This window comes from Camelus dromedarius, chromosome 24 (assembly GCF_036321535.1).
Source record: "Camelus dromedarius isolate mCamDro1 chromosome 24, mCamDro1.pat, whole genome shotgun sequence".
In the NCBI taxonomy this organism is placed as follows: Eukaryota; Metazoa; Chordata; class Mammalia; order Artiodactyla; family Camelidae; genus Camelus; species Camelus dromedarius.
This window is the reverse complement of record NC_087459.1, coordinates 17023152-17047961: the sequence shown is the minus strand read 5'-3', so window position 1 is coordinate 17047961 and position 24810 is coordinate 17023152. Positions and strand designations below refer to the sequence as shown.

The following is a 24810-nucleotide window of genomic DNA, read 5'->3' as shown; positions in this document are numbered from 1 at the left end:
TCTTTTGTCAAACATGGGCACCCATTTCCCTTGGAGTGGAATTGCTGGCAGAGAATAGGCATGTGTTTTACTTTAGTAAAAACTGCCAGTTTTCCAAAGTGGTTGGACCAGTTTACACCCCCACCTCAGTAGGAGAGTTTCAGTTGCTCCCTATCTTGATATCATCAGCCTTTATTTCTAGCCATTCTGGTGGGTGTGTAGTGGTGTCTCATTGTAGTTTTAATTTGCATTTCACTGATGGGTATGACTGTTGAGCACCTATATATACACTTATTTCCATATGCTATTGCTTGTTTACACCTGTTTGAGTCTTTTGTCCATTTAAAAAATTAGGATGTTTATCTTTTACTTATTGATTTGGACTTCTTATATCTTAGAAATGAGTCTTTTAATAAAGTTTTATCTCACCAAAAGTTTACGTACACAGAGACACACACATATACCAATGGTCACATCAGTTTATAAGTAACTTTGATCCTATTAATCAAATAAAAGCAATTTTTCCTATCTTAGAAGTGACCCTAGATGACATGATACATGACATATGCATTTCATATGTGCACAGTGGGGCAGCCCAGCAGATCCAGTTCGATTTACACATTCTTGAGCTGAGCATTTGCTCTGGACTAGACTCCAGAGCAGATTTCAGTTCAGTTTGAGCAGTGGTGGGGGAAGGGGCTGGGGGTGGTGAGGCTCATGTCTTTCTTCTTCCTCCAAGATGGGCTGACGGTGACTCTGCATTTCCCACATGGACCAGGGTGGTGGGGGAGCACAGAACAAGAGGACCAGGGCAGAAACAATCCCACCTGGCAGGTTTCCAGAACTGGACTCTCACAATTAAGCTGCATGCCCACTGTTTACTACGTGTCTGCCACATGGCAGGTTCTGGGGACCCAGAGATGGTTAGGACACCAGCCTCATCTTGAGGGAGCTCATCGTCAAGGAGAAGAGCTGGACAAGGGAGCAAGGAAGCATGCTGTGGAGTGCTAGGGTTAGTGTCACCTCTCTAAGGAGGGGTGTGTGGTCAGGATGCCATGGGAGGAAGGCCGGAGGCTCTCAGCTCTTGATGGGTCCCAGGGACATCGTCACAGTGGAGCTGATGCCATTTGTGCTGTGCCTTGATGGATGAGAAGGAGTCACTAGGCAGAGGGTGGCAGAAGGATGTTCTAAGCAGGGGACTTGGTACAGGACTTCCCAGCCAGTGACAGACTTGTGACTGGAGTGTAGCATGTGTTGGAGACAGGATAGGAATGTTAGGATGGACCCAGGGATGGAGAGCCTTTTCTCCCTCAGCTTCCGGGGAGCCCTGGTGCCTGGGATCATGTTGATCTGCGGACTTTCTAAGGCACATTGTCCTCACCATGTGCTCAGTAAGTGGTTCTCTGTAGGCTGGCCTTTCTACTTAGAGGAATCATTGTGTCTCATCCCTCCCTGTAGTTACTACTGTCCATGAAACAGGGCAAGCTGCCTGGCCCTGGACCAGCAGTCACAGGTCAGGAGTCTATCCTCCCCCCTTACCTGAGAACACTTCGCTACGGAGAAGCAACCTTTGGTTCTGTGCTGTTTTTCTTCTGGAGTTGGGTCCTAGTGAACAGAAGGTGACAGTAGATGGTTCCCCGATGCCCAGATTTCTGGGCCTGGAGGGGAGAAGCAGGGCAGGAGCTCTTGGAGCGGGGGCACCATGACTTGGTTGGGTCTAGGTGGGCTGGGGCTACGCGGCAGGTGGGAGGGGCTGCTGGACAGGCGTACCTGAGGGCCTGGGCCTGCCCAAGGAAGCTTCTGGCCTTGGTGATCTCCTGGGCCAATCTCCTTAAATCGTCTCCTTCAAACAGTGGCAACCCAGGGTCCTTGAAAGGGAGAAGTGCATGTGATGTTAGATCTATTAGATGATTTGGCTAGGACCTGACAATCCAAAATCTCAGGAGAATTTTAGAGCGAATTCAGTGCAGCCTCCCACCCAGGGCAGGTAGTCTTGTGGGCCTCTGCTTGCACATTCCAGGGACAAGGAGCTCAACAGGCGTCAAGGCAGTCACTCTGCAAACGGGACACCTTGCAATGAGATGTCTGAGAGTGAATGTAGGGAGGGGGCGGTGGAAACCAGGAGGGTCCCTGGACTCCACTGCAGTCAGCATCACTCTGTCAAGCAGAACAGAAGTGGTACGTGCTCCTTATCTCGCTGTTAGTAAAAGCTATCCAGCCCCTTCTTTATTTCTTCTAGTGAAACAGCTTCACAGACATGCCTTTTTCCTTATGTCAGCTAATGAAACTCCGGAGCCTAGCCGTTTTTGTTTTTTTTTTTTCCCCAGAGCCTAGCCTTAAAAGGATGTGTTCTCACAATTAGCAAGAAGAAAGAGAAAAAGCTGCTTCTTTTCCCTGGGAGGAGTAGCGGCAGAGATCCTGCTCTGCACCCAGAAACCATTAAAGAACCTGATTTGATAAAGTTTTAAACTGAGAACCTTCATGATATCCCATGTAGTAAGGATATGGGTGAACGTTCATTACTTTTACTTGTTCTTTTTCTTGGGAGGAGGAGCTGATAATTAGGTGTTTGTTTATTTTTAGTGGAAGTACTGGGGATTGAACCCAGGACCTTGTACATGCTAGGCACAAGCTCTACCACTGAGCTAGACCCGCCCTGCTATTTTTACTTGTTCTGATCTTTGCATCATTTGTAATATTTGCCCCTAAACCAGTTACTTGAACAAATACATCATTTAAAGTACTTGACTTCAGAATTTATGCCATGACAGTAAACTTTAACTTCCAAAAAAAAAAAAAAAAAGATCTGGAATTCTGGTTAGTTGTGTTACTGAATGATTTGTTGCCCTGAAAATGTATAATTCACAGCAGCATATTCCTAGAAGGTATGAATCTGTACATAATTTTTCTGTCAGATTGGAAGATCTTATTTCACATGCATGATGGAACCTAAGACTTGACTAGATTTCTCTCTTAACAGATCATTTGAATATCTGTGCTGTAATGAACTGAAGGAAGGGAGACAGAAAAACGTAGGAATTACAGCAGAGAACTTAGGAACATGGGTGTCTAGGCTCCGGCTTTACCACTTCCTCTGACTTTCAGTGTATCCCTAAACCTGGCTGAGCCCATTCGTTCATCTGCTAAATGGGTATACAATGGTTAGAAGGATTAAAAGAGGTAATCTGCATAAAATAGCAAATCTGTAGCATGGAGTAAATGCTCAGTGAATGTGAACTATTCTCTCATTAACAACCCCAGCCCTGCTCCCTTCCCAGCTTTAAAAGGAGAGCAACAGGGAAACACAACTCTGTTTAGTCACTACTTCGTTTTACAAGAGAAGCAGAGGTCTTGTCAGGAGGAGAAAAGCCACACCCATTGACATGTTACCAAGCTGTTTCAACAGACCTCACTCCTTAGTTCCGCAGCTTACCGTTTGGTGGATGAAGCCCCTGGTCAGCAGGCCACGGATTTTGAAGAGTGAGTCCTCCCCAGCGGGGCAGTGATAGCGCCCCCCAGTGAGGGAGGCCAGATCTCTCAGGAAGTGAACCGCCGTCCTGCAGGGAGAAGCAGAGGGCTGAGGCTGGGCCCACCGGCCTGCCAGGCAAGTTCTCTGTGAGCCCTCAGCCCCTGGGGAAGTCAGATCAGTAAGGCAGTGGGCCTTGGACCCTGAGGCTCTGTGCCACTGAGACCATGTGGGCATCACCAAGCCCACTCTCCCTGCTGGTTTTTGGGTGGCAGGGTGGCTGCTGCTGCTGCCTGAAGCAGATTCACTGTATTTGGGCCACCATTTAACCTGGACCCCTCAAAGCACCCCTTAAAGTTCCTTAGCTGGGCATCTACCCAGTGCCCACTCTGTGTCTGACCTGGCAGGAACACAGTGTGACCTTTACGGAGTCATGGTTTAGACAGAGACTAAGGATGAATGTACATGATCACAGTTTTGCCAAGTAAAGTTTTGTTTTTGTTTTTTCCTGAAGTAGCTGAATCTCTCTTGTCTAATACATGTTCTTCTGTGGTGATCATTTATAAAAATAACTGCAGCTACTTTAAACATTTTCCCCCCTAAATGTTCACAAATGCGCCCCCAAGAAAGGTGAAACGGGAGAACACGGTGTGTGACTGTGAGAATAGAGGCAAATTCATTTCCAGGCTGGAGAAAGCCAGGAGGGCCGCGGGCGGACCCTGATGGTGGGCAGGCAGGGGTGCAGAGGGGGGCTCTTTCTGGTGTGATGCCTGCCTAGGCCCTCCTAACCGCTGACTCACAGGACTCGGGCCCAGGAGAGCCCAGCAGCTAATGTGAGTCCCTGGATTAGGTGAGGATCAGCCTTGCCCCTCAGACACGTGGCCGTGGGGAAGGGACGCAACCCGGCCGCCTCCTCGCTGCCCACCTGCCCGAGCTGTTCAGGGAAATGGTGTGCACTCTCACGTCTCTCGTCTCCTTGAGTCTCCGGACTTCACTGAGAACAAGGCTGCAGCTTGTGTCTGGCTTCCCGTCGGTCAGGAGGTACAATCCTTCCACATCAGGAAAACTGAAAGCTTTCTGAAAGAGCACATGGGCTGTCTAGCTCAGAGGAGGGGCCAGCCAGGACGGGCAGAGACCCCTGGCCTGCTGTCCCCAAGGAGAGTGTCTGATTGGGTCTGCTTGTCATGCAGAGTGAAGGCCTCCTCTTTCAGCCTCTGACAGACCAGAGAAGCTGCTAAGGTTTAGGAGAGAGAGCACGGCCCGCTTCCTAGCTGGTGAGCCCAAGCAAGTCACGTAACCTCTCTGGGCCTCCGGGTCTTCACCTTTAAAGTCATTCTCACTGGGTTGTTGGGAAGATGAAACAATTTAGCACTTAGCAAACTCTAAAGTGCTCTTTGCAAACCCTAAAGCCTTGTGCAAAATCAGGATGGGGCGGATGGTATTTCTGCTTTGCTCCCGGGTTGGGCTTGGAGGTGGAACTTGCCAGTAACGCTTGCAAGACTGAGGTGCTCCCCTGAGGGTGCAGGTGGGTCACCCACTGCATAGCCTCATGACAGGCTGCGTCTGTGGTTGCCACCAGAGTGTCCTGCCACGGCTGTAGGCCCTCTGCAAAGCTGAGCAGGTTAAAACTGGGGTAGGGGGAGGACGAGAGGTGGGGGGCGGGGAGGAGGAGAAAGACATCGGTTAGAACGCATATTGACCGGGGTGGGGGGGGGGGAAGTAACCTCCCTGCCGGTGCTCATGCCTGTTCCTGGGAGCCCTGGGCCCCTCAGGGAGCACCTGAGGATGAGAAGGTACACAGTGATGGATGCAGACAGAGATAGATTTAAATCCCATCTCGGCCACTTGCTGGTTATGCGATCTTGAGCAAATTATTTAACTTCTCTAAGTCCTTGTTTCCTTTTCTGAAAAATGGAGGTAATAATCAGATCACTGTGAGGACTGAATGACATCATGCCTGTAAAGTGCTTGGCACAAGGGAAGTGCTCTATAAATGTCTGCGCTTTTAAATATTAAGGCAAGAAGAGAGGGTATAGCTCAGTGGTAGAGTGCATGCTTAGCATGCATGTGGTCCTGGGTTCAATCCCAGTACCCCCATTAAATAAACAAACAAACAAACAAATAAATAATCACCCCCCCCCCCAAATAAATAAATAGTATTAAGGCAAGGATGAGTCCCCAGCCTGGGACCGGAGTCTTCTGCTGTCCCCTTAGGGTCAACCCGCTGGGTAGAGAGAACAAACCACTCTAAACCCCTTCTCTTAAAAAATCAAGTTCAGCTGAAATCTATGATTCAAGGCCACCTGGTGGTTCCTTTGATCTGCTGGCAGTTGTCCCTGGACCTGAGATGGGTTTCTGAAAACCACTTGACTTTTGCAACAGAAGGCAGTGTTCTTTCCTGCTATTCAGAAGAGCGTTTTGGAAGCCTCCAGGCCCTTTGGAACTGTGAGAGGGAGTGGCCTGGACCAGAGAAGCCTTGGAAGCTACCCCCGGGATCTTCCTGACCCTCACCCACCCACACACACCCCTGCCTCTTACCTGTCACAGTGCTTCCGCAGCTGCTCCCAGATGAGCAGAACCAGCTCTGTCTTCACCTGCTGCAGGTAGGGGCCCATGGAGCCCGACGTGTCGAGCAGGATGCACACTTTGCTCTCCAAGATGATACCGAACAGTCGGCGGCTCCCTGCTCCGAGGTGGGTGGGGGCAGAGGCAGGGGAGAAGTGAGGGCGGTTTTCGTCATTGCAGCTATCTAATTCAAGGTCTCCCAACACCCCTTGCCTGACTGATCACTGGTCAGATGTGAACCCACTGGGAGATGGCCTCAGTTGTGTTCCTGGAGGGGACACTGTCCAAGGGCAGAGCCAGTGAGTGATCTGGGCGTTGGGAGGTCAAGCTTTCAGTGGTAGCTTTGCCTGTGATGACTCATCCAAGTGATGATAACCTCTCTGGGCTTTCCCCATCCCTAAGTTAAATGGTGTCACAGTCTTGTCTGGGGCTGGAAACGAAGTTACAGAGCGTGGAGTCTGTCGATTGGTCAACAGACATCAAGTGAGTGTCCACTGGGTGCCCGGCACTGAGCAAAGTGCAGTGGAGACGGGAGAGGGTTGGTTCCCTGCCCTCATGGAGCTGCCAGCTGGGCAAGGAAGACAGATGATACACCACCAGCTACAACTCCACTGAAGGTGATGACAAACCGCCACAGGAACACGTACTGGGAGGACCTGAATTCGATGGATGTTGGGTGGGGAGCAGGCTGAAGGATGAGCAGCAGTGGCGGAGGAAAGAGGAGGGAGTGTGGAGAGAACAGCCTGCGAAAGGCTCTGAATGGGAAAGAGGAGCTAGAGGGAGAGAGAGAATGCTGGAGAGGTTGTTAAAGGATTTGGGATTTTGCTCAGGGGAAACAGAGAGGGCAGGCAACTTGTCCAGGGCCACACAGCCCGGCAGTGACAGCCAAGATTCACACCCAGGTCCTCTGATCCATGCTTCCAATCCTGGCCCTCCTTGTGCCCAAAGCTAAATGGAGGTAACCCCAGGGGAAGTCAAAAGCAGAAGATAATGTGTCCAGCATTCCTGATCACACCTCAGACCTCACTGGAGGCAGGAGCAGAAAAAAAAAATGGAAAAACTGCTGCAAAATGGGCCCACTGCTCTCCAGACTTAAAGGGGGCCTGAGCTGGCTGGACCCACTGTCCAGGAGTCTTCCAGGACTCACCTGTGGTGTTCCCTGGCAATGCTCACGTCAACCTGAGGACAGGAGGGGAGCTGTCCTGAGGCGCGGGGGATGTTCCGAGAGGACAGCCAGCCAGCCAGCCAGTTGGCCAAGAGGTTCCCACCCAAAAGGCCAGCTGATCCATCCTGGGAACCAGACAGCGGAGACACACTGCCAGCCACCAAGCCCTGTCGTTTCTGCCTCCTGAGTCTTATCCTGCCTTCTTTGTCCGTGGGCATCACCACTACCCTTCCAGCTGTCCTGATCCTTGCCCCAGACCCCTCCTAGGTTGCCCTGATTCCACTCCATCCCCTCAACAATTTATACTCCACGCAGCAACCAGAGAGATTGTTGCCGATGCTAACTTGATCACTTCCCCCCTTTTAAAACCATTTAGTGGCTTCCCATTGCTCTTAGGATAAAGGACAAAGTCCAGGCCATGGCTCACCTCCCTAGCATGGCCGCTTCCTTTACTCTCAGCCACACTGGCTTCCTTTTAGTCCTTGTGCTCAGCTCCCTCCCGCTCAGTTGTGCCCTGAGCATCTTTCCTTTCTCTGCTCAGGTAACATCTGTTCATGCCCCACGTCTCGGCTCCTCGGGGAAGCCCTCTGTGACCTCCCAGCACAGGCCCACTGCCCCTCTCTCAGCATCACACCCGTCTCCTCCCAACACTTGCATGGGTGCTCTTTGCCTAACATCTGTGTCCCCCATGAGCTCAGGGACCGTGCCAGGTGCTTCCTCTACCACCTCTGCAGCCCCGAGCAGGGGAAAAACATTCATTAGTTGAACAATCAGAGTGAATCAGTGCAGCATCCCCTGGGTACGTTTTGAAGTATTAGATGGAGTTGGGGGTGTAACTGTATGTGAGGTCGGGGTTCGATTTGTACCAAAAAAAGGAGCGGCTGCAGGACCGGCCTTCACCCTCTTCCGGGCAGGAAGTGTGAGTCAGGAATGGGGAATGTATTCAGCCTCCTTGCCTGACCTCAGCCTCTGACCTGACAGCCACACCCCCTCCAGAGGCTTTGGAAGGACGGATCACGGGGTCCTGGGGTTGACCTTCCACTTCCCCTCCGGCCCCTCTGCCCTCCAGTACAGCAGGCGGGCTCACCAGACAGCAGCCACTGCAGCCTCTGGACATAGCGCCGCATCAGCTTCTCCAGGCCTGTGATGTACGCGTCCATTTCCCTGGGCGTACACTGAATGTGTCTCACCATCCCCTGGATTAAGGCAAGCAACGGCAAATTTCCCCCAATCAGCTATTTCTTCGTATCCCCATTGCCCCCTAAAATAATTTAGTCCATTGTGTTTCACAGTTTTCAAAACATTGTTAAGCATCCATTTTTTTGGTTTGTTTAAAAGCTTTCTTCTTTTATTAAACTATCAAATGCATGGTTTTAGGAAGATGTGAGGGAGATGGGATGACAGATTTGTGGCAAATGTGGTCACCGTAATAATAAAAAACATTGTATCTCTAAATTTTAAATAGAAAACCCTTAATGGTAGGATTGGAGGTCCAAAAATTCAAACTAAAAGATGATCTCAGATGGAGGGTGGTGGGCAGAATGATTAAACTCCCATAAAATGTTTCTGGTGGATAATTTTGAATTTGGTGGCTATTTTTAGCTTTATAGTTTCCTCTAAAGTTGACAATGTCATATCAAAGGGCAAGGAGAGAAAACTTTTTTTTTGAAGTATTACTAGATTTTCATTTTGTACTAAATTTACTTGTGCCAGTGTCAAAGCAATAAAGTCATTATCCCCAAACTAGAAAACAGAGAAGAGGACGTTTTCACCTCCTGTCATAACCCCTGTTCCTGGCCATCCTAATGGAACCATCATCAGTATCGGGCTGCAGAGTTCTTACTGGTGAGTATTCCAGCCAACGCCCTACGTTCTCAGCAGCTGCTTCTAATTCTTACTCCAATGAGCCTCTCTGACCCTGAGTGTGGTCTCAGGCACTCTGAGGGGCTGACTTTTCTTCCAACAGGATTCTGCATCTCCTATTCCCTGAGGACAAGTCCCTCTCTAGGGGGTGGGTTCTTAGAAGCAAGAATAGAAGCCAGGGGTGGAGTTCTCCCCAACACCCTGGGTCATTTATGCCTGAGAAGAGGTAGGAGCTGGGAGAGAAGAAACAGCAGGGACAACAAAAATCTTGACTTACATTGATCTCCGTGCTGGGGAAGACGCTGCAGTGCTTGGCTGATGCTGATCTCTGTACGGACTTTTGATGAGTGCAGTTGGGACCAAGGTATCTGGAGATCTCCATCTTCAGTTTTTTCAGCCCATAATTTGCTATCCACTTTGGAAAAAAGAAAGAACTATTATCCTGGGTAACTCAGGCTTAACTGAATGATTGACTCATCTATTAAAATGTCATGTTTGAAATCTGCTTAATATTTGAAATATGGGGTTCCCAGGTCCTCAGGGAGCCTCCATCGCATGCAGAGTCCTTCCCCAGTGCTGGGGAGAGATGCACAAGAAATCTGGGGAGCGGGGAGCATAATTTTTTGAGCACTTACTACTCTCTAGTCTGGTGGACATTGTTGCTCCCCCAATATCCATTTCAACCCTCTCCCATGAAATTTGAATGGACACTCTGATTGGTCTAAAGTTCAGACTCTAAACCAATTAGGATAGTCTCCTTGTGACAAAGAGAGATACAAGAATGGGTGGGTATAAGGCAATCAGAGCATAGCATCCAAGGTTGGACCAATCAGAACCAAGCTCAGACTTTTATCAACTGGTCATGGGAAGAAAAGATGTTCTATCTTCTGGATCTGCACACAAGGAAAGGGGATTTCTGCTGCTTGCATCCAAGAGGATCTGACATCACTAAGTACTTTACACAAATATACTTCAAGTAATCAGCAATCCTACTAGTACAATTGTCATCATTTTATAAACAAAGACATTGAGACTGAGTGACTTGCCCAAGGTTGCCCAGCTAGGCAGTGGCAGACCCAGGTTCCCATGCAGTTCTATTTTATCCTTATTCCATCAGACACTTTAAATAGTCATCCAAAACAGGTATGTCCTTAGTTCCAAGTACATCTACCCTCCTAGAAATAATGGTTTGTGGAAGCAATTACTACCCAGGGGGCATGTGCTGTACAGACAGAGTAATAATAATACCTCTTGGCTTGAGCAGATTGTATCCTTTCTGGGCAACTCGATAGAAGAGCTAGTTCTTCTTAAGCCCCTTCCTTGAGGATACTTCCTGTACACGGATCCTGGGAGAAACAGAGTAGGGTTACCTTGCACAATTCTCTTAGCCACACCTCCCTTTTTCACATTAATTTCTCTGTCAATCAAGTCAGTTGTAACCTTCCTTAGGTGCAATCTGCTGGGAGGTAGGAGGGAGGCTGTTGGGTGGATCTGGGGAAGTGTGCTGGGACCTCCCTTCTCCACACATCAGTGAGTTGCCACTGGGACCTGCGTCATTTTGCAACAATCAGTCAGGCTGGCCTGGGGGACTCATCTCCACTTCCTTCCCAGTCAGCCTCAGTGCTGAGGACACTTTCCCTCCGTGGACGTGGCTGGAGTGGGACATTGACTCTTCCCATCCTCTTGCCTGTGTCAAGACTTGGCAAGCTCACTTTCCCGGACAGGGAGACCTGAGTGGTTTGAGGAAAGGCCTGCTCCGGAGGCACTGCCGCCCGTGTCCTGGGGCAGCTGGAGAGGTCTCCTTCCCATGGGGCAATGACCCCACGGGTCCCATAGGGCAAAGGGGGCCATCCAGACACTGGTGCAGCCTCTGACTTACCCACGTTATTCCCCATCTCGGTATAAAACAGCGAGAGAGATGCCTCTGCGTCCCTAGCTGTGGTCTTCCTCCTCCGCCCTGCTGTCCCTTCTTTCACCGGCTGGGCTGCAGCTAGAGGACATTTGGCTTGTTGCCTGGAGCAGCCTCTGGGTTTACGTGATGAAGCTGTGCAGCTTGGCTTGGAGACTTGTCAGCTTCAGCTGTGCTCTGCCCTGGAAAGGGGGCTCCCAGGAGGCTCTGAGATCCCTGGGGGCTACCTGGGGCGCCTGGCCTCACCTGGGTCAGTTAAGCTGCTGATATTGACCAGGCTGGGTGCCAAGTGCTTCCCGTGGGCTGTCTTGTTCTAGCCTCACAGTCCCCCTGTTTACACATGAGCTAAGTAAGAAGCAAAGCAAGGATTCCACCCAGGTCTCGCTGACTCCATAACACTGTTCTGAGCCACCCCGCTGGGTCTTTGACATTAGAAGTAAGATATATGGTCCTAGGTCCTGAGAGCTGAGTGCTTTCATGAAAACACCAGTGCCCTGTCATGACTGGCAGGTACCGGACACCTCCTTAGCCCCTCTGAGCCTGAATGTCTTCATCAGTAAAACGGGGGAGGTAATAGATTCCCTGCCATACAGGATTGACTGTTCTAAGCTTTAAATGGGACAATCTTAGCAGAAGGGCTGGTGGACCGTCAATGCTCGTGATCAGTGATCACTTCAGTTACTGTGATTATTAATCCACGTCTCAGCCATGCTTGTCCACCCCTCCTCCCCCAGTGGCCACGCCTTACCTGGGGGGACGCCTGCTTTGCCACTGAGTGGACGCCACATCAGAGCTTTCACAGGGGCACTCTTCTGTCGGTCAGGGTCATCTTTCATGCTCTAGAAAACAGGCAGTCTCTCCCATCAGAGGCCTGTTCTCTGTGGCGGGCAGTACCCCAGTCACCCCAGCCTCAGTCTGTCAGGTGGGAATCTCTGCATGCAGAGGCCTGAGGAAGCAGACCTCAAACATTTGCCCCAATGCCTGTAGTGGATTCAGAGGGGACTCTCGGTTTAGAGGTGAAAACGTGTGTGTGTGTGTGTGTGTGTGTGTGTGTGTGTGTTGTGAGAGAGAGAGGGCCTGCTAGGACAACTGTGGCGATTTGCCAGAATTTTCGTCACCAGTTACCTGCCCCTCTTCCTACTGGACTGGGGTTTCTGGGCCTCCAGCATGACAAGCAACCATTCTGGTAACTTCTGTGCCCTACTGGGCACCTCAGTGTTAAGGGAGGGGTTCCTTCATTACTGGGCACAGCTGGAACGTGGTGATTGGTAAAGTCGCCCAGGGCCTGGACCAGCTGAGGGGACCTGTGGGTGAGCGGCTGTGAAAGACGCTGCCCCCTCAGGGAGCCCCCGGCCCCGGTTTTCAGGAGGCCCTTTAGAGGCCCTGGCTCAGCCCGAGCCTCCTCTTACTGAATCAGCTCAGGAACCACTGAAGGCCCAGGAGGCAGAACCCAAGATTCTGGGTTTCACCTCAGAATCTGGGAAGGCAGGAGAGCACAACGTCCCTGGGTTGGTTCCCAGAGCCTGGTAGAGCTCTGTGAACAAGGGCAGTGCCTATGTGGACAGAATCTCCCCAAGTGCAGGCCCCGGGCCGGGAGTAAGATACACACTGTCTGGGGAGATTCCTTCGTTCTGAAAATGTGCTGTGTTCACACAGGTCTGCCAGTTGGTGAAAGGCTGAAGAGCTCACAGCACGGCCCACTCTGCTCACAAGCACCATGGAGTCTGGGCCCTTCCCGCAGGCACACCTCCAGGATGGGGGGCCCTTTTGGTTGCTAAGGTGGGTACTTTATGCAGGACAGAGCCCCCAGCAGGCACCGGTCCACCCTCAGGCTCCTGTCAGACCCCTGTAAGCCCCGAGCAGCAGCAGCAAGAGCCCGTTAGATGCACCCTAACGCCCCAGTTCCTTTGCTCCCAAGAGACCCTCCAGGATGAGGAGCCCTCCTGCCTTACAACCATCACAGCAGGGTGGGTGCCCATTCCACGGAGCCCTTACCACAAAGCTGGGACAGCCAGGCAGAGCCAAAGGTGGGGTGGAGGGGGTGGCCAGAGTGCCCCAGAGCTGAGTCAGAAGCACGCCCCCCCCCCCACCAGGGGTCTCCTTCCCCTGGAGGCCAGGACCCCGCCCACTGAAGACCCCACCCCCTGCTGGCCCTGAGGTCTGGGGGCTTGGCCCAGGCCACTTCAAGATCTAGGAAAGACCAGGAGACAAGGTGGAAACAAAATCCTCTACGTGTTATTAGGGAGGAAAGTCAAACCATTCTGGCCACCGAGGGTGCTGTGGGTTTGGAGGGACAGAGCTTCCTGGGCTGGCTTCTTGGCTTGAGCATCTTTGGCTTTTCTCTCAGGAGGGCTGCATTTTCCTGTTCTTTTCCAGACTGGTTCTTCAGGGAGGACACGAGCAAGGCGCACTGCAGTGGGGATTGGGAGGGTCAGTAGCACTCCAGCCAGCGTGCCCCATGCAGGGCACGAGTGTGCACACACACACACACACACACACACACACACACACACACACAGAGCAGGGGTCCACTGGGGCCCCTGGACTCTCTTTCTGTCGCTGGAGTGCTGCCTGGGGCTGAGAGCACTCCAGATCAAGCCTAACAGGAAGTGCCATGTACGGAGGGCCTGGGATGCGCCAGACACTGGGCTACTTAGTGCCCGGAGCTCTCAAACTCTTCTGCCAACAAGACAGAGAACTACACTCGCAGGGGCAGTGCTATTATATCCCCCTTTTAAAGGTGAGGAAAACAAAGCTTATGAACTTAAAGGACTTGCCTAAGGCCACACTACAAGTATGTAGAGGATCTTCAATTCAATCCCAGGTGGGTCTGGTTCCCAAGCCAGTGCCCTTTCCATATGTGGACACAGCATCCACACACGCCGGTCAGCTTATCATGTGCCCATGGCCAACTCGGATGCTGGCAGATCAGTGGTGTAACACTTGGCTCCTTTGCCTGCACATTTCTCAAATGCTTGAAAGGTTCTGCAGTAATTACTCTCAAAGCACTAGAACACGCCACTTGCATGTAAATAACATCCTAAGAGGGGTAGGTTAAACCATTATTGCCCACTACACCTTGTGAATGAGGGGACAGGAGTGATGTGTACTTGAGAAGCGGTTTAAAAAAGAACCAAAGAGGGGCCCTTTCTGGCAGGACTGCTAAGGCACATCTAGAGGAGTCACAGGTCTGCCAATCTGTGGCCCTGCCCTCCCAGGAGCTCGCAATGTCCCTGGGGAGATGGGCAGTCCTGACAATGGTGGTAACGGACATGCGAGTCAGTACGAGTCTCCCCACCTTGACCATGGCCACCCATGTGCTCTGTCCATCCCCATGGCTTCAACGGCCCCACACCTCTATGTCCAGCCCTCATCTTTTCCCACCTGCCTGAAGGAGACCCCCACTTATCTCACAGGCCCCCCAAACTCACCTTTGTTCTAGACTCTCCCTCCCTGTACCCCCTTCTGTTATTTCTCTCTTGATCAATGGCACCACTGTCTATTGGGTTCCCCAGCAAGGAACTTGGGAGTCACTGTGGGATTTCTTCTTCCCCACCCCATACATTCAATCAGCCACACGTCTGATCAATTCTTCCTTAGAGACATGTTCTCACATTTCTTCCCTTATTTCTCATTGCTCCTGACATGATCTGGTCCCTCTCTCACCTCACCTTGAACTGTTCAATTCCCTTCTCTGAGGAACTGACAGTTTAGTGAACTTTGAATAATAAGGAACCATTCATGGATGACCTGGGAGGGGAATGGCAGGGAGAGGAAATAGCAGGTGCAAAGGCCCCGAGTTTAGGAATGAGCTTGACGTGTTCAGGGATGTACAGGCCAGGATGTAGAGCACACGGACCTGAAACCAATGACTTACAGGAAACTCTCACGATTCATCGGAAGCCTCGGGTGTCAGTGGATGAGCACACAAGGAGGGAAGCTGATGTGGGGTGACTTGGGTCTCCCAAAAAATGTACTGAAGTCCAAACCCCTGGTACTTGTGAATGTGACCTGACTTGGAAATAGGGCCTTTGCAGATATAATTATGATGTAAGTTAATGAGGTCATCCTGGAAGGTTGGGCCCTTAATCCAATATGACAGGTGTCCTTATAATTGGAGAAGAGACACAGACACACATACAGAGGGAGGAGGGCCACGTGAAGACAGAGGCAGAGATTAGAAGGCAAGGAATGCCGAGGATTACTGGTGACAAGGAGTCTCTCCTAGACCAAACTTTAGTCACGGTCCTCTGAGCCCTCTTCTTCACTGGGCTCTGACTTTGGCCTGCTGAACCCAGTTCCAGCAAAGAATCCTGTGAAGCCTGTTTGACAAGAATCTCCCCCTAACCAAGTTCCTCTTAGAAGTCTCCCATGCACTGACCCTGTCACTCTGCTGCTTGGCTACGAATCCCCAGCTATCGTTGCTGCATAATTGGAGCTGAGTTCAATCTCTCTCCCCTTCTGCAGCCGTCTTGAATAATGTCTTCCTTGCTATTTTTAACAAGCATTCGGTGCCATTTCACTTCCTTAATACCAGCCACCACCAGAAGCGAGGGAGACATAAGGGGAGGTTCCACCTGGAGCCTTCAGCGGGGAACGTGGCCCTTTTGACTTCAGACTACTGGCCTCTGGGACTTTGAGACAATAAATATCTGTTGCTCCAAGGCACCCAGTTTGTGGTACTTTGTATGACAGCCCAGGACCCTGGTACAGAAGCTAGTCATTTCCCCTGCACGTAAGGCATACCTTCTGGGAGTAGCTGAGAGCCTTTTCCATCTCAGACACGATGGCACTGATGTCATCACTTTCGTAGATACCTGCAAACAAAGCGCGTCATGAGCGTGGGGAAGGGGCGTGGATCCCGGCCAGCATCCGTATCTGTAAACACACAGGCCATGTGGAGGTGACCTTTTAAGGCAGAGAGGGGGCAGGGGAAGCAGAGTTTTGTTTGTTTGTTTGTTTGTTTTAACATCTTCTATTTCTTAATTGTTTTCAGCTCAAAATAATGCTTATGCCCAAGTGGGATATTTTGGAGTAGCATATTCTGATGACAGTTAAAAAAAAAATGTTGCTTTGTGTTCCACGTACACTTATCTTGCCAGCCACCTGCTGTGAATGTTCACCTCTCGGGAAATGCTGAACTAAGGGAACTTTAGTGACCCTTCCAGCCCTGACATTCTAAACTAATTTTAAGTAGCTTTGCTTTTTTTTCTTTTTCACTTTTAAACAATTGTGGCAACATATAGACAAGATAAAACCTACCATTTTAACCATTTTTAAACAGTGTACAGTTCAGCAGCATTAAGTACATTTACATGGGTGTGCAGCCATCACCACCATCCAACCCCAGAACAGTACTTTCCCATTTTCAAATGTGATTTTTCACACCCTGTTTTCCTGGAATACATCTATGGCAGAGGGAGCTACGTTGGGGCCAAGAACTGTCTGGAAGGAAAGAGGCAGAGGGACCAGCCGGCACTCACGCACCTGTGTCTCCAAACCAGTGGAAGCGGCCACCAGCAGCCCGGGCGACCTCCCGGTAGGCGGCGGCCGTGTCAGTGCAGCTGGCATAGCAGGCGGGGGGCGTGTTGCCCGTCTGTGACTCGTCCACGTAGAAGAGACACACGTTCAGCTGGAAGTCGCAGCCCCCGCAGGCCTCGGCCATGTAGGCACTGAGCATGGGCTGCGGGGAGAGAGGGAGCAAGGGCCCAGAGCTGGGGGCTCTTGAAGCTGCTGGTCTCAGATGGGTTCAGCCTCACTTTCTTTCCTGAGGCCCTACTGTGTGCCTGGTCTAGTACCCGGCACTGAGGATAGAAAGGTGAAAGGGCCTGGGTCGCAACTTCTCTTACTCACTTAACAGGGTGTGGCTGGGGAGCTGGGCCCGAGAGCGTGGTCAGTAGACCAGCAGTCTCGTCATCCCCCTGGACGCTTGTTAGAAACTCTGACCCTCAGGCCCCAGGCTCAGTCTTCGGAACCAGGTCTAACAACATCTGAATTGTGACATTTCCAGGTGATTCTTCAGCATGATCAAGTCTAGACTGGAAAATCATGCTGGAGAAACGAGTGGCTAGGTGTCCACCTAGGAGGAGCTGGGGGGTCACAAAGGGTAAGGGATGTCCAGCACGCGGCCTACCCACCGTGTCCTGGTCAGGGATGCCCCCTGTGAAGAGGTAGATGCCTTGCGATTGCTGTTTGTCTTTGTCCTTGAAGTCCACTTCGACAGCCTTCCGCAGGGCGCTGAGGACGTTCCTGCTGCCCCGACACTGCAGGGTCAGGACCCACCTGGGAGGCAGGGAGGCCATGCTGAGGGAGGCCGGCTGCGAGGCCCCAGACGGGAAGGGCAGGGACTGGAAGGCTGTTGTTTCCCTATTTGCCCGTGTCTATTGGAGGGTGAAGATTCTAGACAGCTACTTCCTGGGACAGAGGGAGCCAGAGGAAAGGGCTGCCCACAGACACAGCAGGTCACCTACCTCCAGGCGCTCTGTAAGTTGTCATGGCTGGCGGCAACCATCTCTGGCCTCCAACTTTCAACTGTGCTTCCAAACCTTGGAGGGAAGGAAAGAGGGCTTATTCTTAGGCGGGAGGTTGGTCCACGGTGCGCCCCAGCTCTTTGGGCTCCCCAGACTTTTGGGGGACAAAATTCTAATTACACTCCCAAAATGTTAGACTGTCACTGGCCTGGGCCAGCCATGAGATTTCCTTGCTGGTCACGACGCTTCCCAGCAAGCAGAGCTGGGACTCTCAGCAGAGACACGGCGCCAGGAGCCGGGATCAGCTCTGGCCAGACTTCCCTCCCGACAGGTTATCTCCCTTTTCTGCCTGAGTGTCCCCACCTCCCAAGGAGGGAGTCATTTCTCCCTTGTTAGCTCCCCTAGCACCGATTCATCCTCACAACACATTTTCCACTCTCCATCTGTAACATAGTTTTTTTTTTTTTAATATGCATTAGCTCATTTTCCCTTGATAGAGAATGTAAATCTTTGAGAAGAGGATTTATCCCCTTTCTCAAGGAAAAGGTGTCCCCTCTCTGGTTCACGAGCGGTTCTTCCACCTGGGCTCCTGACTTCCCCATAGCTGATCTCTTCTGAGACCGTGCCCCAGAGTTACCTCCCACCCACACATTCCTGACTTCTACCTCCCTCTGCCCCATCTCCTCTCTTAAATATAACTTCCTCCGTCTACTGGGGTCCACACTCCTACCTACTTCTCTCTTTCCCTCTTTCCCCTTTCTAGACACGCTCCCAGGAAAAACGGTTACCACCTCCTCTTCTACTTACTCCTCAGCCCAGGGCAGGTTTCTAAGACCCTCCTTCCCGTGGGAAAGGAAAACCCCTTTCTCTCCTGGTTTTCCACCTGCCTCTCTGGCTGCTCCTCTCTTGTTTCTTTGGTGGTTCCCTTCCTGTGCCCACCTTCCAAAGGACAGTTCCTCCCAAGTTCTGGCCTCAGTTGTCACCACAGGTGCAGCTCAGGCACTCCCATGTCTTCAACCAGGCAACCAAAATGCGGATGGCTTGCAAACCCGTATTTCCTTGCCAGAGCTCCTAACAGGAGAATCTCCAAACTCTTGAGAATCTCCAACTCGATATGTTTAAAACCAGAGGGAGGGTATAGCTCAATTGGTAGAGCACATGCTTAACATGCATGAGGTCCTGAGTTCAATCCCCAGTACCTCTGTTTAAAAAAAACCAACCTAATTACCCTCCTCCCAAATAAAACCATCTTCTACTTCCAAGATCTGCTCTACCTGGTACATCTTCTCCTTACCATTCCCTCAACAGCGACAAACAGGGACCACATTCTGCAGACTCTAACTCCCTAACATCTCCTACAGCATCCCTTTCTTTCACTCCCATTGCTTTGGCTCAAGCCCACTCTACAGAGGACAAGAGTATTGCAGTCGTCTAGCTGGTCTCCTTCCCTCCAGTATTACATCCCTCTAGTTCATCCTTCACCTTGTAGCTTGAGTGTTTCATGATTACAACCTTGCTTAAAATCCTTGAATGCCTGTATGTCTACAGTATAGAAACTCCTGAACATGGCCTATATAAATCCTCTTTTGTGTTGTCCTGCACAATCTCCCCCTCTCACTCCACATTCACACTCATGGTCCCCCACCCCCCTGTGCCTCTGCTCATGCTGTTCCCTGCGCCTGGAATGCCCTTTCTCCCCACTTCCCCTGTCACTCCCATGTGCCCGGCAAACACCTACTCATCTGTCAGGCCTCGGCTAAAGGGTCACTTCCTCTGCCAGGGTTTCCTCTACCCACACGCAACGGACTGAGCCTGCCTTTGGCCCCTCACAGTCTCATATCCTGCCTTCTACTTATTTCTTCAGAAAACACTTAACAGCACTTGCACCTGAACATGCCTATCTCCCACTACTAGGCCACAAAGTCCTTGAGGACAGATACTGTGTGTTTTAATTTCTGTATCCATAATGCCTAGCATGGCAACTAGTCCATGGCAGGCTTTCAATAAGACTTTGTTGAATGAATGGCTGGCTGACTGGATGAAAATATTGTCCAAAATGTTTCTCTAAGCATTTTTTTTCTGTAAAATTTATCAGGGAAAGATTAGGCTCTGATACGGTTTAACATATAATATTAACTGCTGATTTATAGGTTTAGAACACTCCCTATTTGATGTGAAGTTGTGTTAAAATATATACTTTAAGTGGGTTCCTCTTCTCTCTCCCCTAATTGGTTAAAATGATATGTAACCTAAAATATATATATAACTATACATATATTTAAATTATATAATTATATAATTATATATAATTATAGATTAAAATTATATATAACTGTATATAAAACTATAATTTAGATATACATAGTATTAGATACAGTTACATATAATTTGAATATAGTGATATATAATTTAAATTTATATATAAATATATAATTTATATATTAAGTATTTATATTTTAAATTAAAATTTAAGTTTATTTATATTTAAAATTTATGTTATATACAAAAATATAATTTAAATATATTATATATAGTTATATACAATTTTAATTGATATTATATATGATTGTATATAATTTAAACATATTTAGTTTTATATATAAATCATACAGTTTTATATATCACTATATGATTTAATTGTATATAGCTAAACATATTAAGATTTACAACTGGAATTCTAAATGTTTGAAACCTCGTAGTTGCTAGAAATGAGCTGGGACTAAGCCCGGGGGCCCCTTTTTTCTCGTTTGCGTTTTATCAGCTTGGAAGCCAAATGGGGCAATGGGTTGAGTTACCCTATCCTGGCTGATCAAGCAGTGGTGTACTGGGGCCTCTTACCACCTTCGCCCCAGTGGGACTGTCCTGCAACTATTTAATTATTCAGTGCCCCAAACAAGATCACTCAAATCAGATAAACTGACGGCCCCCCCAGGATGCTGGGTGCGCATCTGCTGTCCTGCAGAGGCCTCGGCCCGGCGAGGCACCAGAGCGGCACGCCCTCCCCGCTGCCGGGAGGCAGGAGCCCACGTACGCCACGATGTTGAAGCAGTCCTTGTTGGCCAGTTGCTCCTCCAGCAGAAGCCGCAGGGAGTGCTGGATATGAATAATGTACACGGAATTGGTCACGGAGATATCGAGCAGTATAACCACCCTGAAAAGAAATACAAGCTTTAAGAGGAGAACCGAATCTCTCAGATAATGTGTATTTCGTTCCATTTTACTATTTAAAGTTTTTTCCAGGGGAGTTTTGCGTGCCAGATTTGCCACTGGCCAAAATCGTCTCCGTGGTTTGAGGTCAGCACAGGTGGGTTTTATAACAGTAGCCTGAGGGAGTCATGGAACCTTCTCTCCAGGAGTGTCTGTCAATAAAGCCTCACAGTGGAGGAGGTTTAAGGGCAGGGTGGCGTAGAATGATTTTCATACATTTCTTTTTAAATCACTAGCATTCAGTATTATCGTAGGTTGGGGTCTGTGAAGTGAAAACAGAAGGAAGCTAAGCAAGTCAGATGGGGAATTAGGTGTAACTGGGCCTCTGGGGCAATGTGTCTTTTTATTTTCTCTCTCTGTTTTATGATCTCTAGCACCATTCAGCCTTCTCCCTTACTACCTCAAATCTCCTCCCACCATTCTCATTTTGAGACAGCTATGGAGAGCAAAAGAAATCCACTGGATACAGAGTCAGAAGACCTTGGTTCAAGTCCCACTTCCTATGTGGCCTTAGGCAAGTTACAAAACCTCTCTGATCCTTGGCATATTTAACTATAAACTATAATAAGACTCCTCATGGGGTTGCTTTGAGAATTAAATGATACAATAGATGAATAGTATTACAAAGTATAATATTTAGTGAGTTGTAATGCATCAAATAAGGTATGGAGTGATAATAATGGCTACAGTGGATACCTATTTTTTCCTCCCTACTTAGCATCGATTACCTCTTCTCACAGCAGCCTCTTGATTTTTGTGGGGGACAAACACCTCTATCTCAAACAGTCCATTTGAGTTGGTGGAGCTGACCCTACCCAAGCTTTGAGAGTGGACATTTGATTCCAGGCAATCAGAACATCACTCTCTCCTGGCAAGGATGAATAGCTTGTGGGTGATGCCATGCTCCAAGCCCTGGGAGGGCTAAACTGGGAGTTTCAGGTGGCTATCTTGCCCCTTGAAGGGGAGGAGAAATCCTGACTGAAAACAAAGTCAACAGAGAGGAAAACAGAGCTGAAGGATAGAGAGAGATTCCTGACATGTATGCACTTCTGGATCAAGCCATGCCTGAATTCCGTAATCAAATCTACTCTAGAATTTTCAGTTACTTTAACCGGACTTCTCTGTTTTGTTTAGATCAATTTGCATTTAGTTTCTGTTACTTTTTTAACAGGAAAGGTCCTGAGTGACACAGTGATTTTACTGTTGATGTTGAGGATGATGGTGGGATTTTGTCCTCCAGGGGTTCTGCTGAGTGATTGCTGATCTTTAATCTAAATGATGGCTTCTGATGCTACCACCAGGGAACCCATGAGTCAGATAACTGCTGTGTCATACAGGAGACCCAGGAAGGACAAGAACACTCCTTGGGGGAAGGTACCTTTTTTCGCAGACGGTGCCCCAGATTCTTCTGCTGGCCAAGGAGAGCCACTCCATCCGTCTCTCATACATCTGCATAGCTCTGCTGAGCTGTTTCTGCAAACTCAGGGGCCACCCACAGTGAGTGACTGCACGGAGGATGTCCGATTAAGGGGTCTGTGGGGGAGGGGGGTGTACCCCACTAGGCTTTTGGGAATGTTGTGTCAAGGCCTTAGGTATCCAGGCACTAAAGCATGGATGAATCTGCAGCAAGCCAGGAAGAGAACAGTCGAAGTATTTCATTGCCTCAAATAGGGGAGAGGTGGGTCCCAACCCAGAGGATTAGAGACTTTTGTTTGAGGCATCCTCATCCCTGCCTGGGGGGGAGGTGGCGAAAGCTCCAGAGAGGCCCGTGGGTGGAGCACAGTATCTATTTACAAGAGGGAGTAAACAGACTAGTGTTTGGTGCCCCCACATTCCACGGTGCCTTCCTTCCCTGCCCCCTGCACCCCCATATTCTGACAGACAGGACCCCCCACTGACCTGGTACTCATATAGGAAGGGAAGATCCACGTGAATGTTCTTCACCGTCCCGTCATGCCATTCAAATTGTACCATTGCCTTCTGCACTCAGGTGTGGCCAGGAGGCGAGTGGGTGAGCAGAAGCACGTATAGGGGAGGGGTACAAGTTTAAACTGTGCACTGGGCTCTCCAAATCAGATGCAAGAGAGGGAAGCGGGTTCTGAACTCATCCGGGGTCAGATTATGCCCCCACCCCAGCAGGCCGGTGCCTTGGCTGGAGCCTCAGGAGAGTGGTCCCCTGAATGAACCCTGCTGACGGCAAGCTGCTCCCTTCCTAGGAGGCTCTTCTGAACACCAGAATCTTTATTACAAGATATGGTTGGAGGTTTCGGTAATAGAAGAGACAGAGACCTTAAAACGTACTGGTCATGGGCTCTTAGGTTTGGGAACCCAGATAAGCCTTCATGGACACTTTAAAAATCAAATTTGTTCAATTTGTTCTTTCATCCTCCATCAAATTGTCATGTCTGTATCTCTAACTTTCACTCCATCCACTTAGTCATCCATCCATGGACTGCCAGAACTACACACCCCACTCTCTCTCTTTCCTTTCATTCTTTCATTCTTTCATTTTCCCACTGATCTTTCTACTCACTTAATATTCCTTTCTTCCATTTCTCCATCCTTCCATCCTTCCTTTTATCCTTTCATCTTTTTTCATTCTATCCTGTCATCCATCCTTCCATCTGTTCACATTTCTGTCCATCCTTTCACCTATTCATTCATCATTTCCACCCATTCACCCACTCATCCTTCTTTTCCTTCTTTCCATCCTTCCTTCCACTCACTCAACATTCCTTGGCTGCTTCCGTGTACTAGATATCAGGGATACAGAATCAGAGAATTTTGTTTCTTTTAAGGGGCTCATACTCTGGTGGGTTTTAGACACGTAATAAATACATGTGTTAGCACATCCTGGGAGCTACAGCAGAACTCTGTACAAGGTACAGCGAGGGCAGAAAGAGAGGGAGTGTGTGGGCTGGAAGAAAACTTCCATGGAGGAGGTGACCAAGCTGCCCAGTACACTCCCTCTTACCCCACTCTCCCAAGTATCATGTTCACATCTTTGAAAAACAGCAGTTAGAGTCGGTTTGATGAGCGGTCTAGAGTCCTGAGTGGAAAGCTTACATCCCACTCCAAGCCCTCAGCCCCTGCGCCTTGGGCTCTGCCTTATGACTCTTATTTCCTGAACATTTAAGAAAGGAAACACCACAAATGAGCTCCCCTGCAAAGCACTGGAGAGAACTCTGAATCTGTTACCTCATAGATAGTGGATGAGACTGTCTTCCGGAGAATAGGCACAAATTCCTCCACGGGAGAGAATGCATTGGGGGCCAGAACCTGATAGAGGCTTAGCTTCTTGGCTGTAAAAATAAATAGTGGGGTTTGAGGCACTAATCATGAAGCCCCAGAGGGTTCACGTCTTTCAATCAGTGTCAGTCACCTGAGTCCTGGGGTCTGCCCTCTTTGGGGATTTACCTTTCAGGCTGTTGGTCTTCAGCCATTCTGCAGAAGTCTTGGCCAAGTTTGGGAACTCAATTGTGAGGGGAGCCTCATGCTTCGGGGGTTTAGGCAAGAGACTTGTGAATGGCCTTTTTGCAATCTCGTTGGAAATCTAAATTAAAATGAAAAAGCATCATTACATAATCATATTTTGTAGCTAGAAAGTCCACAGTCCCACCCCCTCCCAACCCAGTTTCTAAAGAGGAGCATATTAAAACATTACCTGGTAAATTAAAGGCAGTTCTGTCTTCCCCTCCCACCATCCCCATCCCTTTGTCTGGGGATTTCTAGAATTTCCAGGAGAAGAGAGAGATGTAGCCAGAAAATCACTTCTTTATTGATTTGTCCACCCCCCCCCCACCCCTTCCCACCCTTACCATTAAGACCAGCACCGCAGACTCCAAGATGCCTGGTGGCCCCTCTCTGGGCTCAAAACATAAGACTCCAGGCAACTAAAAAGTAACTCCTACACCAGATCATTTACGGAGCCATGATCTATCCTGGCCTCCCTCACTCACATTTACAATGGAAAGCCTGAGGTTCTGAGTTGTTAAATCACATAGCTTGTGTAAGAGGAAAACACAGAACAGAAATTCCCATATTTTGGACACTTGAGCAATGCCTTCATGAATTTTGCTGTATTTGAGTACCACTGTACTGTTATTTACTTAATATTAAAAAAACAAAACATGTATAACATTAAAGCTTTTAAATTATTAATTCTAATAATATAATTGAAATTAAT

General features: G+C 49.3%; 2 protein-coding genes across 6 annotated transcripts in view; both read right to left on the bottom strand.

Annotated features, from left to right (window-relative positions):
- Positions 1 to 394: 394 nt before the first annotated feature.
- LOC135318485 (von Willebrand factor A domain-containing protein 3A-like) lies at positions 395 to 4779 on the bottom strand. Its single transcript, XM_064478778.1, has 6 exons — positions 4768 to 4779; positions 4371 to 4522; positions 3413 to 3536; positions 1750 to 1847; positions 1519 to 1584; positions 395 to 1216 (listed from the first exon to the last, which is right to left on the bottom strand). The coding sequence occupies exons 1-5, from the start codon at positions 4777 to 4779 to the stop codon at positions 1533 to 1535; spliced, it is 438 nt and encodes a 145-aa protein (XP_064334848.1). The 3' UTR covers positions 395 to 1216; positions 1519 to 1532.
- VWA3A (von Willebrand factor A domain containing 3A) overlaps positions 4550 to 24810 on the bottom strand; it is a 41044-nt gene continuing 20783 nt past the window's right edge. For 3 of the 5 annotated variants that reach the window (XM_064478511.1, XM_064478513.1, XM_064478512.1), the window contains 17 exons: positions 24042 to 24177; positions 23823 to 23926; positions 22524 to 22604; positions 22003 to 22097; positions 20449 to 20568; positions 17418 to 17492; positions 17085 to 17229; positions 16435 to 16630; positions 15694 to 15764; positions 13205 to 13357; positions 11696 to 11786; positions 10918 to 11028; positions 10287 to 10384; positions 9316 to 9453; positions 8263 to 8371; positions 5984 to 6128; positions 4550 to 5073 (listed from right to left, as the gene is read on the bottom strand). In XM_064478511.1, coding sequence (XP_064334581.1) covers positions 4818 to 5073; positions 5984 to 6128; positions 8263 to 8371; positions 9316 to 9453; positions 10287 to 10384; positions 10918 to 11028; positions 11696 to 11786; positions 13205 to 13357; positions 15694 to 15764; positions 16435 to 16630; positions 17085 to 17229; positions 17418 to 17492; positions 20449 to 20568; positions 22003 to 22097; positions 22524 to 22604; positions 23823 to 23926; positions 24042 to 24177 — 2124 coding nt within the window. In that variant the 3' untranslated portion in view covers positions 4550 to 4817. Of the gene's footprint in view, positions 5074 to 5983; positions 8372 to 9315; positions 9454 to 10286; positions 10385 to 10917; positions 11029 to 11695; positions 11787 to 13204; positions 13358 to 15693; positions 15765 to 16434; positions 16631 to 17084; positions 17230 to 17417; positions 17493 to 20448; positions 20569 to 22002; positions 22098 to 22523; positions 22605 to 23822; positions 23927 to 24041; positions 24178 to 24810 lie in introns of those variants that run through there. The other 2 variants (XR_010377676.1, XM_064478514.1) reach the window with 2 other exon arrangements.